We start from the raw sequence: 17,988 nt of genomic DNA, 5'->3' as shown, positions 1-17,988 counted from the left end.
CCGTTTTTCTTTTCCCCAAACATAAACTTACATGGGAACACGCGCACCCCCCCCCCCCCCCCCGAAGAGATTTACAGGCTCAAAGCCATCTTAGTACCTGGAGCATCGCAGTGGCCCTGCCCACCGGTTGATTGGCAGGAGAGAAGGACAATTGCACCCCGTACCACAGGGTAAGAATTCACCAGGCTATCAAGATTAAATGTGTCAGAATTGTTCGAGGGAGATGCTGATGCAGTGGTAATGTCACTCGGCTAGTAGAGGCCCAGGCTAATGCTCTGGTGATGTGGGTTCAAATCCCACTATGGCAGCTGGTGGAGTTTAATTTCAATTAAGAAAATTTGGAATTGAAAAGCAGCAACGATTGTTGCGCAAATCCATCCAGTTCACTCATGCCCTTTAAGGAAGGAAATCTGCCGTCCTTACCCAGTCTGGCCTACACGTGACTCCAGACTGACAACAATGTGGGTGACTCTCAGCTGCCCACTGAAATCGCCGAGCAAGCCACTCGGTTCAAGGGCAATTAGGGGGTGGGCAATAAACCCAATGCTGGCCTCGTCTCATTACTGGGACTAGCTTCAAAAATCCAGATTTAGGAATTGAATTTAAATTGTTGGGATTTGAACCTCCCCCCCCCCCCGCGCCCCCCCCAGGAGCATTGGGCTGGGCCCCTGGATCACTTATCGAGTGACATCATAGAAATTAGGATGGTGGTGCAGTGGTTAGCACTGCTGCCTCACGGTGCCAAGGACCCGGGTTCGATCCCGTCCCCGGGTCACTGTCCGTGTGGAGTTTGGACATTCTCCCCGTGTCTGCGTGGGTCTCACCCCCACAACCCAAAGGTGTGCAGGGGAGGTGGATTGGCCCCGCTAAATTGCCCCTTCATTGGAAAAAAATGAATTGGGCCCTTGAAATATTTAGAAAATCATAGCAATTAGGAAGTTTGGCTTTCGGCACCATCCAATCCTTGGGCTGTTCACAGCAAGAGGTCGGGGCTTGATTTAGAATCGACAAGATTTTAATTCAGGAATCAGCCCAGCGCAAATGAGGAGCGAGGTAAGAAGTCGGGCCATTAATTAAGGCATCAGCAGCCTCTGGCATTCCCAAATATCACAGTCACTCCCATTACGGCAGCTGCATTGCACATGTTAAACAGTCATACTGGTGCACATCAGAACACGAATGGAAGATGGAGTCCTCCACCCACACTACCACAGCAGTTCAGTGGGCTGCTGTTTCAGTTTCGAGCCGATTCTCAGAGACCAAAACCAACATTGAATTTCCTCTAGTTCCAGATCCTTCAGTGCACCAAACCCTCCCGCTGCTGCACAAAAGAGGTTGTGTTCAATTGGGTTGGCAAACCTTTATAAATAGAATGCGACTGCTCATCAGGGAATACTTCAATGTGTCCAGTGTTAAATTAACTTTGTGCAAGCTCAGGAACCTCCAGCTCCTGCACCAGCCAATTATTCCAAACAAAAGCGGCCCCCAACAAAACCAGCACGCTCACACCCAATAGCGATCACATGGCAAAATAAACACGCATCGGGAAGATCACTGGTACACCTCGGCGCACCCTGACCGAAAGACTCCTCTCCTCCCCTCGCCCACTTCACGCCCCTCCCTCCATCCTCATTGCCAGCACATTTTATCGAATTATATCTTGAACGTTTATTCCCTTCACTGCTTTACTCAGAAAACAAACAAACCTTGGCATGGCGAAAATGTTTTCCTCCTGCTTCAGATACCCTGCCCGGAGGAGGAGCCTGGGACCATGGACTTCCTTTGGTTTGGTCCATGATCATGCTTGGCAAAGCACTGCAGTCGTTTGCTGGCACCTTCTGCAGTGTGGCTGACCAGGAAATTCTCCCACTCTTCGGAAGGATCTACAGGCTGGTAATCAACCTTCGTTTTAAAAAAAATTTAGAGTAGCCAATTATTTTTCTTTTCCATTTAAGGGGCAATTTTAGCGTGGCCAATCCACCTACCCTGCATATCTTTGGGTTTGTGGGGGTGAAACCCACGCAAACACGGGGAGAATGTGCAAACTCCACATGGACAGTGACCAAGAGCCGGGATTCGAACCCGGGTCCTCAGTGCCGCAGTCCCAGTGCTAACCACTGTGCCGCATGCCGCCCCTGGTATTCAAACTTTTTGGCCACGTTACGGACACGCCTTCTGTGGCTATCAAGTCCCGAGGTTGGACTTCCACCGCTTCTGGTCCAGAGGCAAGGACATTACGCACTGTGCCACAAGACCTCAAAAACACAGATACCGGTCTGCAATTTCATTTTTACTCATTTAAACCTGTGCCTTTTTGACATTGTCACAGTTTAGTTGAAGGAATGTTCTGGACCTATTATAATGCAGAAAGTCAGGCAGTGAAGTTTGCTACTGGAGCCAATCTTTACAGTTCTATAAGCATTCATTTACAGAGACACACATCACAGGTGGATGATACAAAAATTGCTGGGGTGGTAAATAGTGAGGAGGATAGCCTTCAATTACAGGAGGATATAGACGGGCTGGTCAGATGGGCTGATCAGTAACAAAAAGAATTAAATCTGGACAAGTGTGAGATGATGCACTTCAGCAGGACAAACAAGGCCAGGGAATACTTGATAAAGAGCAGAACCTTGGGAAGCACCGAGGATCTGAGGGACCTTGGGTGTGCCCCTTAGGATCGCAAAGCCGGTGGATACAGTGGTTAAGAAGGCTGATGGTATACTTTAAAAAAAATAAAAAAATTTAGAGTACCCAATTATTATTTTTCTCCAATCAAGGGGCAATTTTAGCGTGGCCAATCCACCTAACCTGCACATCTTTGGGTTGTGGGGGTAAACCCACACAGACACGGGGAGAATGCGCAAACTCCACACGGACAGTGACCCAGGGCCGGGATTCGAACCCGGGTCCTCAGCTCTGTAGTCCCAGTGCTAACCACTGCGCCACCATGCTGCCCTGGCAGATGGTATGCTTGCTTTAATTAGTCAAGGCATAGAGTTTAAGAGTAGGGGTGGTTATGCTGGACTGTATAAAACATTGGTTAGGTCACAGCTAGCGTATTGTGGGCAGTTCTGGAATCCACATTATAGGAGAGATGTGATAGCACTGGAAAGGGTGCAGAGGAGGTTTGCCAGGATGTTGCCTGGGCTGGAGAGTTTTAGAAGAGAGATTGGATAGACTTGGGATCGTTTTCCTTGGAGCAGAGGAGACTGAGGGAGGACATGATTGAGATGTGTAAAATTATGAGGGGCAGAGATAGAGAGTGGACAGGAAGAAACCTTTCCCCTTGGTGGAGGGATCAATGGCCAGGGGGCAGAGGTTTAAGGTAAGGGGCAGGAGGTTTAGAGGGGGTGTGAGAAAAAAAAACTTTACCCAGAGGGTGGTGGGAGTCGGAACTCGCTGCCTGACATGGTTGGTGGAGGCTGAGACCCTCGTAAGAAGTATTTAGGTGTGCACTTGCAATCCCAGGGCGGACAAGACTATGGGTCAAGTGCTAGAAAATGGGATGAGCATAGTTAGGTGGCTGTTTTTGACTGGTGCAATGGGCCGAAGGGCCTTTTCTGTGCTGTATGACTCTTATGATTAGCATACACTGCCTAACCCAACAACCACAGTTTCAGTCTATTTCTATTCATAGGGGGCAAGTGAATCCCCAGCTAATACCCACCACTGAAATACAATTAGATATAAATAAAATATGCTATCCACAATGCTACCGGGCAGCATGATAGCACAGTGATTAGCACAATTGCTTCACAGCTCCAGGGTCCCAGGTTAGATTCCGGTTTGGGTCACTGTCCGTGCGGAGTCTGCACGTCCTCCCCGTGTGTGCGTGGGTTTCCTCCGGGTGCTCCGGTTTCCTCCCACAGTCCAAAGATGTGCGGGTTAGGTGGATTGGCCATGATAAATTGTCCCAGTGTCCAAAATTACCCTTAGTGTTGGGTGGGGTTACTGGGTTATGGGGATAGAATGGAGGTGTTGACCTTGGATAGGGTGCTCTTTACAAGAGCCGGTGCAGACTCGATGGGCCGAATGGCCTCCTTCTGCACTGTAAATTCTATGAAACAAATAGATCTACTTCTTGCATGTCACTGACTGGTATCCTGAATGCTCCACTAAGATCACTCTAAGATCACTTCCCTTGAGCACTGAAAAGTGCATGTTTGCAAGTTCCTCGATGCCCTCGTGGCCTTTTTCCAAACTGCTCTCCGTGATTGAACAGTTCCTTTGTATCTCATGACCAGAAGTGATCAAAGGTGAGGTTTGACCAGAACGTGACCTTCTCTTACTGTATTTTATTGATAATGGTAGAGTCTGCAGACATTCACCCTCGGGGCTTTGGGATAATCACTGCCTTGGTTTCCGAAAAGACAGATTCAGGTGAAGAAATCTCTTCAGAATGGTCTCAGGAGATGAGTCGTGACACCCTTAGCCCGGAGTGTGTCCTTTTGTCTTTGAGACAGGGTGTGGCAGTGCTTGAACGTGCAAACTACGTCAATGATTCTCAGTGGCCATCTTGTGCAGCCCACTGGTGTCCTTTTTCAAAAGATATGCCTGTTCCAGAAGATTCCACACCAAAGTGCAGTTTATGTTTCAAAATGTTCAAGAGCCGGCATTGCAGTTTCCTCAACACGGGATTCCAATTCTAGATCATTCACATTTATAGAAAGCCTCGTCATCTCCCTCCTTACTTCTCAGGGGCTGGTTTAGCGCAGTGAGCTAAACAGCTGGCTTGCAATGCAGAACAATGCCAGCAGCGCGGGTTCAATTCCCGTACCAGCCTCCCCGAACAGGCGCCGGAATGTGGTGACTAGGGGCTTTTCACAGTAACTTCATTGAAGCCTACTTGTGACAAAAAGTGATTATTGTTATTATTTTGTCAATAAAGGTTAAGCCAGAGTGGTCTGGTTCTTGACCTTCCTGAATTTGGAATATTCTTTCATGGGATTTGGACATTGGGCAAGGCCAGCGTCTGGTGTCCATCCCCAACTGCCCTTGAATAGAGCAACCTGCTGGCCATTTCACAGGGTAATTAAGAGCCAACCACATTGCCGTGGGTCTGGAGTCACATGTAGGCCAGACCAGGTAAGGACGGCAGACTCCCTTCCCGAAAAGGACATCAGTGAACCAGATGGGGTTTTACAACAAGCAATGATAGTTACTCCCTATATATATTTGATCAAAACATTTGATCCTCTTTTTAGAATTTGGTAAACATTATGCGCTCAACTTCGATTCAATTGCCCATCGTAAGTACATGCTTAATCGGAAAGGGAGGTGCTGTTCCTCCTTTGCATGGGGCTTTACTGGAGCACGGCACAGGTCAAGGACTGACATGTGGACATGACAGTAAGATGCTGAGTTGAAATGACAAGCAGCAGGAAGTTTGGGGTCATATTTGCGGACTGAATGAAGGAGCTCCGCAAAGTGGTCACGCAGTCTGTATTTAGAGACCGCATTGGGGCAGCGAATACAATCAGAAATGTTCCAGCCCTCAGGACTCAGCATGGAGTTCAACCACTTTAGACTGTGACCTTTCCCTTCCACCTTTTTAAAAAACATAAATTGAGGAGTACCCAATTTGTTTTCCTATTTTAAACGGGCAATTTAGCATGGCCAATCCACCTAACCTGCACACCTTTTTGGGTTGTGGGAGTGAGACCCACACAAACATGGGGAGAATGTGCAAACTCCACACAAAGTTCTCTTCCACCGTAACCATTCTTTTATACATCTCAAACCTTTTGATAGTTCCAATGCAAAAAACCCTCCCTTCCCCACCGGGCCATCTGTCACTTGTTTTTACATCTTTGTGGCAATCTCTCCCAGCTCCCACTGACCACCGACCTTCTACGCTGTTCCAGCCCCGCTGATACAGGATACAATCCAACAGATTTCTCCCTCTGAAGATGCATCAACCGGACTTAAAAACATTTTCTTGCCCTGTCAGATGTGCTGAGATTTAGCAGCATTCTCCTTCCTTGTTTCAGGAGCAGAGGGACCCGGCTGTATACGCACTTAAATATTTGAAAGTAGCAGGATAGGTTGCAGGAATGATTGATAAAGCACACGGTATTCTGAGCTTTCTCAATATGGGCTTAGAGTACAAATGCAAGGAGGCTATGTTAAACTCCACAAAATACTGGTTCAGTCTCAGCTGCAGTATTGCGTCCAGCTCCGAGCACCACACTTTAGGGAGGGGATGTGAAGGCCTTAGAGAGGGTGCAGAAAAGATTAATGAGAATCGTTGCCGGGATGAGGAACTTCAGTGACCTCGAAAGATTGGAGAAGCCGGGGCTGCTCTCATTGGAGAAGAGAAGATCGAGAGATTTATTAGAGATCTTCAAAATCATGAGGGGTCTGGGCAGAGTAGACAGGGAGAAACTGTCCCCCCCCATTGGTGGAAGGTTCAAGAACCAGAGGACATGGATTGAAGGTGATTGGCAAAAGAAGCGATGGGGGTCCGTTGGCGGCCGTGCACGAGATGGCCGTGTACCTGGGGGCGCCCGCGCCGGGAAACTGCTCTACGCCCCGTAAATCCCAGCCGGACCTTTAAACGCGGTCCCGACTCTTGCAGGGGACGGTGTCGGCAATATTTTGAGGGAATGCACGCGGCCAAGAGCAACGGCCAAAAAACGTGGCTGCAGGCAGATCGCGAGGCGCTGGGAAGAACGGTTGAAGGCGCGATGGCGGTGGACCCGGAGTCGGCACTACCGGCCCCATGGTCCACAGCTAATTCGGTGGACCTTTTGACAGCTGAGTTCCAGAAACAGAGGTTGGATATCTCTGAAGATCTGGAAAGGGCCATTGATCCGATTAAGATCGCAGTGGTGAGAGTCAAGTAAACTAGAGGCTCAGGGTGCGTAGCTCCAGAAAATGGAGGAGTCTGATGCCGACCACGAGGACCGGCTGTCCTTGGTGGAAGCAGTGCTTTCCTTGGTGGCTGACAGCTTCAAAAAAGTAAGTGACAAGGTTGACGAGTTGGAGAATCACGAGCATCGGCAAAATATCCGAATGGAGGGCTCACAATTCTCGGAGCATGTCGCACAGATGCTGCAGAAGCTGGGAGGCGAGAAGGTTTCCCCCCGGAGATTGATCGTGCACACAGAGCGCTGGGGAGAAAGCTGAAGGTGAGCGAGCAGCCAAGGGCGCAGGTGGTGCGCCGGCACCGTTTCCTGCACAAGGAAATAATTCGGACGTGGGCCAGGCAGGCGAAGAAGAGCTCATGGGAGGGAAGCGGGGTACGGAACTGGCTAAACGCCGGCCAGATTCAACAACGTCAAGGCGGTCCTGCATAAGGAAGGGGTGAGATTTGGAATGCTGTATCTGGCCTGCGTGTGGATCATCTTTCAAGACCAGGAGCACATTTCAGACACCCCCGAGGAGGCGGGCAAGTTTCCTCGGGACCAGGGAATTGAAAATCTGTAAATATGTTAAAATGTGGTTGTTCACTGCACGATGGCGCAGTGGGTTCGCACTGCTGCCTCACGGCGCTGAGGTCCCAGGTTCGATCCCGGCTCTGGGTCACTGTTCGTGTGGAGTTTGCACATTCTCCCCATGTCTGCGTGGGGTTCGCCCCCACAACCCAAAAATGTGCAGGTTAGGTGGATTGGCCACGCTAAATTGGCCCTTAATTGGAAAAAATGAATTGGGTACTCTTAAAATAAAAAAATTAAAATTAAAATGTGGTTGTTCTGTGCCGTTGATGACATTGTTGATAGTTTGGTTGCTGTGAATTTCTGTATCTTTGTTATGTTCTTCTCTATGATTCTCCTTCCGGTTTTCTTTTTATTGAGGAGTGTTTGACGTTCTGGGTTTGGGAAGATGTGGAGGGCGGGATAGTGGTTATTTTTTTGATCGGGTTTGGGCGATATTTTGCTCGTCTGAAGAACCAGATTGTGGACTTGATGCTTCTCTGGGAGACTCACTTAAAAGGTGGCAGACCAGATAAGATGGATAAAGGGGTGGGTTGGTCAGGACTACCACTCAGGGGGCAGCACGGTGGCGCAGTGGGTTAGCCCCGTTGCCTCACGGCGCCGAGGTCCCAGGTTCGATCCCGGCTCTGGGTCACTGTCCGTGTGGAGTTTGCACATTCTCCCCGTGTTTGCGTGGGTTTCGCCCCCACAATCCAAAGATGTGCAGGGTAGGTGGATTGGCCACGCTAAACTGTCCTTTAATTAGAAAAGAAAATAATTGGGTACTCTAAAATTTATTTTAAAAAATAAGTAAGAGGGCGTCTTTCTGAATTATTGCTGATCCGAGTGGAAGATTGGTGCTGGGCAGTGGCTGGTTGAAGGGCTCGCGGGTAGTGCTATGAAGTATATACGCCCCAAACTGGGATGATGTAAATTTTGTGAGGCGGGTTCTGTCCCGGATCTCAGATCTGGATACACACACAAGAGATTAATCCTCGGAGGCAGCTACAATCTCGGGCCTGGAGCGGGATCGCTCATGTTCGAGATGCAGGAGGATATCTGTGATGGCGGGGGAGCTGTCGAGATTCATGAAGCTTATGGGTGGTGTGGATCCATGGCATTTTGGGAGAGCCAAGCCGAGGGGGTTTTCTTTCTTTTCACATGTTCACAAGTGTTATTCCCGCATAAAATCTTTTGTTTTAGATAAGACGTTGATTTTACGAGTGGCAGGGACAAATTACTCGGCGATCGTGGTGCCTGACCACATTCCGCACCAAGTGATCCTGCGGGTGGAAAAACCATCCCCTTGCAGACCCCAGTGGAGACTGGATGTTGGTCTCTTCGCAGATAAGGGAACATCTGAGGTTGGAAGGGGCCATTTGTGACGATGTGGATCAGAACGACACAGGGGCAGTCTCTGCCGGGGTGCTGAGGGAGGCACTGAAGGCTGTGGTTAAGGGAGAGCTCATCTCGATCTGGGTGCACAGACTAGCGATGGAGCGAGAGGAGCAAACAAGATTGTCGACAAAAGGAACTGCGGTGAACCTTGTGCTGGCAGGTTTTCAAAAGTGTTTACCAGATAGAAACTTGAAGTCACATCATATTAAAGAGAATGTAGCAATATGGATAGGATTTATAGCATAAAAGGCCATGTAGACCACCGTAACCCATGCTGGTTCATTGTTGGTGCTGTCCAATTAATTACACCCTGGCTCTTTCCGCAGAGCCCTGTTTCTCCCTTCAAGCATTTCTCTTTTAAATGTTACTCACCAACTCTTCGCCTACCATCCTTTCAGACAGTGCATTGTAGATCACAGTAACACTCTGCGCAAATAATGAATTCACGTCACCTCGGATTCTTTTGCCAATCTCGTTAATTTGTGTCAGTGTCTCTGCCTCAGGAAACAGTTTCTGTTTATTTACTCTCTGCAAACCCTTCGCAATTCTGAATGCCTCCATTAAATCTCCTCTTAGCCTTCTCTGCTCGAGGGAGGTCAACTTTTCCAGCTTCGCCACGTAACTGAAGACCCTCACCCCGGGTACCAGCCGAGCGGACATCCCTTCCCTTCGACACTCCTCGACAATGCCTTGGCCGGTTTAGGATTCAGCGTCGCATGATGGCAACACTGATCTTGCTCTGGGAGTGTGAATTATGTACCGCCACAGGGATCTCAGCATCTGGGACCCAGGCCTTTGTAAACAGAAAGCACCGGGCACAACAGCCGAAAGGTTAAGCTGGACCTACACAGGAAGCTAAAATAAGAGCAAAATACCCCAGATGCTGTAGCCACCTAAAGTGGCCAACTCCCGATTTAAAATGGCGAACGGCAAAGGCTGATGGGAAAATCAGCCAACAAGACAGAAACCAGCTGTTGCAGGTTTGCTGTGTATTTAACTCTGCAAAAACCAGACAACATTGATACCAGCGACCATCAGCATAACAAGGTAGCAGCCATCTGCATACTGATGAGCAATCCCCGGGAACAATAAGTAACATTTCTGACACACAAAGCAAAGCCAGACTCCTCGGCGCCAGCAGGAGCCAACACAAAGGAGGTGAACGAGCACCTCAAGACCGCCCATCGATCAGGGAACCGCTCCAGTATTGGAGAAAATCGAACCAAGCGATTGGGACAAAGTCCAATCACTTGGGACCAGGTACATGGTCCGCCCCGAAAGGTGGGAAGCCCCTGGGGACTATAAGAGTTAAGCCCCAAGTTCAAATCGCTCTCTTCACTCTTCAGCAGCTCCTCTTCAGCTCTTCTTCCTGCCCTGGTCACCCACCAACACGAACCAACATTGACCGTGACCGGTGCAGTGACCGCCGAAAGCCCGTAAGTCTTAATTCAACGCTTGCTACGAGATAGGCGCTCCTAGCTACCAATCCGTACCAACTTAGAATCCCGCAGGCTCAGAACCCGAACGAAAGGCCATTTGTTTCCCTGACCTGGTGGGCCAGTCCAAAGTTAAGTATAGGCCTGTTAGTTGTAGAAGTAGCTTAGACGTAGAATTTGTGCATGAGTAGTGATTACTGTGTATAATAAATGTGCTTTGATTTAAATCTTACTAATCGGTGTATTGGGTTATTGATCATTACTCGGACTTGAACCTCGTGGCGGTATCATAAAGATACCTGGCGACTCGAGAGCAAAGGTAATAAAACAGAGCAATTGAACCAAGGAGAAAATCCGCAACAATGCTGGGCCAGGAGCGTGCGCGGCGAGGGGGCTTGCAAGGCGAGGGGTTGCGCGAGGTTCATTATTTGGAAGTGTGTCTTGTCCTAAAATTCGGTTTTGAAGAAAAAGAAATGAGGGAGTCACACATAGTGACCAATTATAAAGGGAGTAATTGGCACTAAAGGACAGACAGACTATCGTACGAGATGTTAAACCAAGATAGTTACAGACACTATGCTTGTTTCCACAGAACTCCAGAAGCTCCAGGACCGGAGAAGAAAAGAAAAGAAGCAGCACCATGAGGATATCCTGCGGATGGCTCATCTTTATGGACATTTGGTTGCGCGTGAACGCGAACCCCATGACCTCAAGCCCCCCAGCCGTTAATGTTTCACTTCCCCACAGTACCCAGAGCCCAGTCACCAGCGACACCGCACCATCTTGGTGTGCCAGGTTTATAACCTGGTACTCTGTCATATGTAATAGAAACCTTACTGGTATTGGCGATACTCTGCTGCATCGTACAGACTATGCGTCTAAGGAAATGGAGAAGGAGAGCCTACCGCGCTCGAACCCCGGTATATAGGATCAGATCCCCTATTTTCGGATACAACCAGACCCCCGACCCCCGCGATCTATAATAAAGAGCATTCATTTGCGGTTTTATTGTAAATAAAGAAATGTAAAGAAATGAGCAAATTGTACGATCCTGAGCTTGACTGCCAAGCCAGGAAAAATGTGTATAAACTGCTATGATTTTGTTTGTATGGTTGAGGAAGTTAGGATAATGAAATGTTTAAGTGAGTGTAGTGTATTCAAAAAGGAATTTTGTAGATATGCGAAGGAGAAAGTATGGTGAAGGGGGTTGCTCCTCAACCAGCACAGCCTTGCGGGGCTGAATGGCCTTCTCCGGAGAGTTGCATTGATTCTTACAAGTTCAAACAATCGAGGGGCAGTTGTGAGGCAGAGTTATTCCGAGGTAAGTTTCCAAACAGGCCGGTCGCCCTGCCCGTGACGGGGCACTCAATCCCAACACATCGCTGCTGAGGAGTTACTTACTGCAGGCGCTGCAGGTGAAGCAGGTGTCGTGATACAGGTTCCCCATAGCCTGACAGGCCTGCTGTGCTCCATAAACCGCTTTGCTGCACTTCACACACGTTCCTGTAAGAAAAGCGACAGGAAATGTTCGAGTTAGTTCCCGTCCATGGCAGGAATGTCAACAACATGAACGTAGAGCAGTCATGAAAGCAGCCAGTACGTAGCGCCAATAACATTTTAATAAAAGCGCCACTTCAAGGGGGCAGCTGAGAACGCGCACCGTGCGGAAGTGGCAACATACTTTGGCACAACGATATTTCAAAACAAGTAGCAGCTTGCGTGTTCTACAAGCAAGTTAGGAAAGAAAAAAGGCTCATTAAATACTTCATTTCAGTTTCCCCTTCTGCCACACATCTGGCTCTATCTAGGCTGGGCAGCGTTCCATTAACTTTAGTGAGTACAACACTACACCTCCCCGCAGAGTCCCTGACACCAAGGCCCTAAATATAATGTGTTCCATTCACTAGCTCCAACAGCACACAATTCACACAAATTTTTATTTTTATTTTTTAAATGACATTGAATTGTTGGGATTGTTTGAAATGTAGCGCTTCTACTGATGAGTGCAAGATGAAAAGCTTCGGCAGCATGCCCCTTTTCAGCAAGATTCAAGTTCACCTCTGCCAAAGTGACTGATTGAATTTTCAGTCCAGAAACAGGCCATTCAGCCCAGCTGGTCCATGCCAGTATTGATGATCCACACAGCCCTCCCTCTATTCCATTGCACCTCGCCCATCGGCAAACCCTTTCACCTTCATTAACACTTCTGCAAATTCCCCTTAAATAAGTCCATGCTATTCGCCGCAATTCTCAAATCTCCCACATGAAGTGTGTTGGCACAAAGATGTACAACACGCCATTGAAAAAAACAGAAGCTGTTTTATCGATGTACCATTTGTCAATGTTCCCTGTAGATTATTCCGGTGTCTATTATGTACGTACTGCGTAGGTTCCCTCGGCTGCAGAAATATACTTTTCACTGTACTTCGGTACATAAGAACATAAGAACTAGGAGCAGGAGTAGGCCATCTGGCCCCTCGAGCCTGCTCCACCATTCAATGAGATCATGGCTGATCTTTTGTGGACTCAGCTCCACTTTCCAGCCCGAACACCATAACCCTTAATCCCTTTATTCTTCAAAAAACTATCTACCTTTATCTTAAAAACATTTAATGAAGGAGCCTCTACTGCTTCACTGGACAAGGAATTCCATAGATTCACAACCCTTTGGGTGAAGAAGTTCCTCCTAAACTCAGTCCTAAATCTACTTCCCCTTATTTTGAGGCTATGCCCCCTAGTTCTGCTTTCACCCGCCAGTGGAAACAACCTGCCCGCATCTATCCTATCTATTCCCTTCATAATCTTATATGTTTCTATAAGATCCCCCCTCATCCTTCTAAATTCCAACGAGTACAGTCCCAGTCTACTCAACCTCTCCTCGTAATCCAACCCCTTCAGCTCTGGGATTAACCTAGTGAATCTCCTCTGCACACCCTCCAGTGCCAGTACGTCCTTTCTCAAGTAAGGAGACCAAAACTGAACACAATACTCCAGGTGTGGCCTCACTAACAACTTATACAATTGCAGCAGAACCTCCCTAGTCTTAAACTCCATCCCTCTAGCAATGAAGGACAAAATTCCATTTGCCTTCTTAATCACCTGTTGCACCTGAAAACCAACTTTTTGCGACTCATGAACTAGCACACCCAGGTCTCTCTGCACAGCAGCATGTTTTAATATTTTATCATTTAAATAATAATCCCTTTTGCTGTTATTCCTACCAAAATGGATAACCTCACATTTGTCAACATTGTATTCCATCTGCCAGACCCTAGCCCATTCACTTAGCCTATCCAAATCCCTCTGCAGACTTCCAGTATCCTCTGCACTTTTTGCTTTACCACTTATCTTAGTGTCATCTGCAAACTTGGACACATTGCCCTTGGTACATGTGAAAATAAATCAAATCAAATATTAAACGGTGTACATTAGCATCGCGTGTTGGCGGGTTTTGCTGGTTACCTGCCGCTTGGCAGAATATTAAATGGTGTTCACACAAGGCATTAACTATCATATTCTCAGGCATGCACCACTTGACTCCAGGAAACATTTTTTTAAATCAGGTGGATTACGGCAAGTTAATTGAGTGGGTGGGGGGGGGGGGGGGGGAAACACTCTACTGTGAGGAGGCTTCTGTAAAAGCTGTTTCACAGATGGAACCACCCACCCCACACGAACACGCACAAACAGACGGACCCACCCACCCCACACGAACACGCAGACAGACAGACCCACCCACCCCACACAAACACGCAGACAGACGGACCCACCCACCCCACACAAACACGCAGACAGACGGACCCACCCACCCCACACGAACACGCAGAGACCCACCCCACACGAACACGCACAGACAGACGGACCCACCCACCCCACACGAACACGCAGAGACCCACCCCACACGAACACGCAGACAGACGGACCAACCCACCCCACACGAACACGCACAGACAGACGGACCAACCCACCCCACACGAACACGCAGACAGACAGACCCACCCACCCCACTCGAACACGCAGACAGACCCACCCACCCCACACGAACACGCACAGACAGACGGACCAACCCACCCCACACGAACACGCACAGACGGACCCACCCCACATAAACACGCACAGACAGACAGACCCACCTACCCCACACGAACACGCAGACAGACTCTCCCACCCCACACGAACACGCACAGACAGACCCACCCACCCCACACGAACACGCACAGACAGACGGACCCACCCACCCCACACGAACAGACAGACAGACCCACCCACCCCACACGAACACGCACAGACAGACGGACCAACCCACCCCACACGAACACGCACAGACAGACAGACCCACCCACCCCACACGAACACGCACAGACAGAGAGACCCACCCACCCCACATGAACACGCACAGACAGACAGACGGACCAACCCACCCCACACGAACACACACGCAGACAGACCCACCCCACACGAACACGCACAGACAGACCACCCACCCAACACGCACAGACAGACCTCCCACCCACACGAACGCACAGTTAGGCACACATGAACACACCTCCCACACACAGATAAGACAACCCCCCCCACACACACACAAAAACAGACAGAGACTACACACACACACACACACACACACACACACACACACACACACACACACACACACACACACACACAGACAGCTAGGCACACAAATAAATTAGAAAAAATGTTACATGCAACAAGTGAGTTTGGAAAAGAAACATTTATCACTTTCTCAATGCTGCCTGCAGTATTTTACACTGGGGCTTTTGTCTCTGCTTTACACCCGTTCAGTAACTGTAAGAGAGAACCCCCCCCCCCGCCCCTCACCCCCCCCCCCCACACCCCCCCCCTCACCCCCCCCCACCCACCCCCCCCCCCTCCCTCCACCCCCCCCCACCCACCCCCACCCCCCCTCCCTCCACCCCCCCCCACCCCCCCTCCCTCCACCCCCCCCCACCCCCCCTCACCCCCCCTCCACCCCCCCCCACCCACCCCCACCCCCCCTCCCTCCACCCCACCCCCACACCCCCCCACCCTCCACCCCACCCCCACACCCCCTCACCCTCCCCCCCACCCCACCCCCCCTCACCCTCCCCCCCCACCCCACCCCCCCTCACCCTCCCCCCCACCCCACCCCCCCTCACCTTCCCCCCCCCACCCCACCCCCCCTCACCCTCCCCCCCCACCCCACCCCCCCTCACCCTCCCCCCCCACCCCACCCCCCCTCACCCTCCCCCCCCCCCTCACCCCCCCCACCCCCCCTCCCACCCCCACACCCCTCACCCCCCCCACCACCCCACCTCACCCCCCCCACCTCACCCCCCCCACCACCCCACCTCACCCCCCCCACCTCACCCCCCCCCACCCCGAGTGTCCTGCCTGCTCATTGGTCATGTCCTGTTCTCTGTGTTCATTAGCTGCCTGTCTGTATATCATTATGTGCGTGTTTGCATATCATGACACTGATGCCAATGGTGCCATCGTTGACAGTCGTGCCTTTGTGCCAAGGCCCAAAGCTCTAGCATTCCCCCTGTAAACTCCTTCCTCTCCTCCTTATAATCTACCTCTCTGACCAGGCTTTTGGTCGTCCGTCTCAACGTCACCTTCTCTGGCTTGGTGGCAATTTGTGCTTGAGGGTGTTCCTGTGGAGCACCTCGGGGGAAGATCTCTTATATTTGAAGGGACTGGCTGAATGCAAGAGGAACATCTGCACAAAACTTTACAGGCACCCCAACTTCACATCACAACTTTACAAATGATGTCAATGTAGCAAATAACCTTGGGGGAGTTTAACCTTTTGCCATTTGCAATGAAACATTAATATATCCGTTGTACGAACATTTACGATTTCACTATACAAAGCATAAAGGGGACATCTTTCTACCAGTTGACAACACTACATCCACTGATGGAATCAATGTCATAATAGAATTTAAACATCGGGGTTATTAGGAATATCCTCACGTCAATGGCCAATATCAAACATTTATGTTCAGTTGATGTTTTTAGCTCTGCACCAGATCCTTTCATTACTCAGTATTTGTGGAATCCAGCAATGTCCGCCACACAGACAACCTGGCTTTACATAGTGTCTGTAACTTAACCCAGTCGTTAATTAGAGGCCGATTCCGGGGGATGTGCCAGAGAGCAGAATTAGAGCAATAGGGCAGCACGGTAGCACAAGTGGCTAGTGTTATGTGACCGGGTTTACAGAACCCCAAAGTGTTTCATGGAGGTCAACCGACCCACAACTTTTAATAGATTGTGGTGTGGGAAGCACACGGCGTGCTCTCCAGGTGTGGTACAGCAGAAATGGACAAGTGGTTTTTAAAACAAAACAATGTTTATCCTATGAACTCAAGTTAACCTTTTTAAAACAAATATTGAATATCTTAACACCCATTACTTCAAAGATAACCCCAAAAGACTACAACACTAAATAATCCTTCAAACTGTTCCTTTAAACATCCAAAAGACTTCAAACCTTCAAAAACAGACATTAGGTCACATTCAATATATTTATAGTCTTTGGATTTCAGAAATCAACAGACCAGCTCCGTGTTTCTTCCTGCAGCTCTCAGCAAAACACACACACTCCCAGCTGCCTTCTCAAACTGAAGCGCAAAAAAGCAGAAGTGAGCTCAGCTCCCCCCACCCTCTGACATCACTTCAGTAATATGATCAGCTCCATTTCTTAAAGGTACATTGCTTAGACATCCATTTCTTAAAGGGACTCTCACATGACACTAGCACTGCGGCTTCACAGCGCCAGGGTCCCAGGTTCGATTCCCCGCTAGGCCACTGTCTGTGCGGAGTCTGCACATTCACCCCGTATCTGCGTGGGTTTCCTCTGGGTGCTCCGGTTTCCTCCCACAGTCCAAAGACGTGCAGGTCAGGTGGATTGGCCATGATAAATTGCCCTTCGTGACCAAAAAGGATAGGAGGGGTTATTGGGATAGGGTGGAAGTGAGGGCTTAAGTGGGTCGGTGCAGACTCAATGGGCCAAATGGCCTCCTTCTGCACTGTATGTTCTATGTTCTCGGTGACTTCTTCAGACAGAAACATAGGCTGGAGTGCTTTCCGGCCCTGCCCACAACCGGGGTCTTCCAGTCACGCCAGAAAGCGATGGGCTTGGCTGGCGTGGTAAATCCCGGCCTTAAGTCTGTCATCGCCCACCAACAAAATCTGATACGTTCAGCAAGTGCTTCCCACAATGTATTCTGCAGCTGTATAGAGCAGCATCGGAGGGCTCCCAGGACCCTCCCAGGAGGTGAGCAGTGCAATAGCCAGGCACGTTGCGAGCACTGGGTCTAAGCAACCAAATCAAGTGGAACTAATTTCAATGAGCAGTTTTACAAAAACAAAGTTAATTAATTTCCTGATCTATCCAAACACAAGCTTGAAATGTCAAAGGCTTATTTCATGATGTCTCGCCAGGTCAGGCTGGTTAGTGTCACTAATGGTTAATACTCAGTCCTGAATTAATACCGGCCATAAATCTTGGGTGGAAGGGAGGGCGGAGTTCAATTTTCAAGGATTCCTGTTTAAGTATCAATGAAGGTGTTGCATGCTCAGTGCTCAGCTCAGAACGTAAATACAAGCATGAGGTGCTCAACCAGTCTTGAAATGCGTTCCTTCTTTAATATAGGCTGGGGAGTTTAGAACCAGGGGTCAGGACAAAAGGTCAGCCATTTGGGACAGAGATGAGGAGACATTTCCTC

At 49.4% G+C, this 17,988-nt stretch overlaps 1 protein-coding gene across 2 annotated transcripts in view; it reads right to left on the bottom strand.

The window, feature by feature from the left end:
• The window catches only part of limd1a (LIM domains containing 1a), an 83,574-nt gene that overhangs the window by 32,752 nt on the left and 32,834 nt on the right, over positions 1–17,988 (bottom strand). Inside the window, exon 2 of one of the 2 annotated variants that reach the window (XM_072510081.1) lies at positions 11,654–11,755. The exons of the other annotated variant lie outside the window; for it this stretch is intronic. Coding sequence (XP_072366182.1) covers positions 11,654–11,755 — 102 coding nt within the window. The remainder of the gene's footprint in view (positions 1–11,653; positions 11,756–17,988) is intronic. 2 annotated transcript variants of the gene reach the window in all.

This window comes from Scyliorhinus torazame, chromosome 6, assembly GCF_047496885.1.
Source record: "Scyliorhinus torazame isolate Kashiwa2021f chromosome 6, sScyTor2.1, whole genome shotgun sequence".
NCBI lineage: Eukaryota > Metazoa > Chordata > Chondrichthyes > Carcharhiniformes > Scyliorhinidae > Scyliorhinus > Scyliorhinus torazame.
Note: the sequence above shows the minus strand (reverse complement) of the source record. Positions and strands in the feature narration are given on the sequence as shown.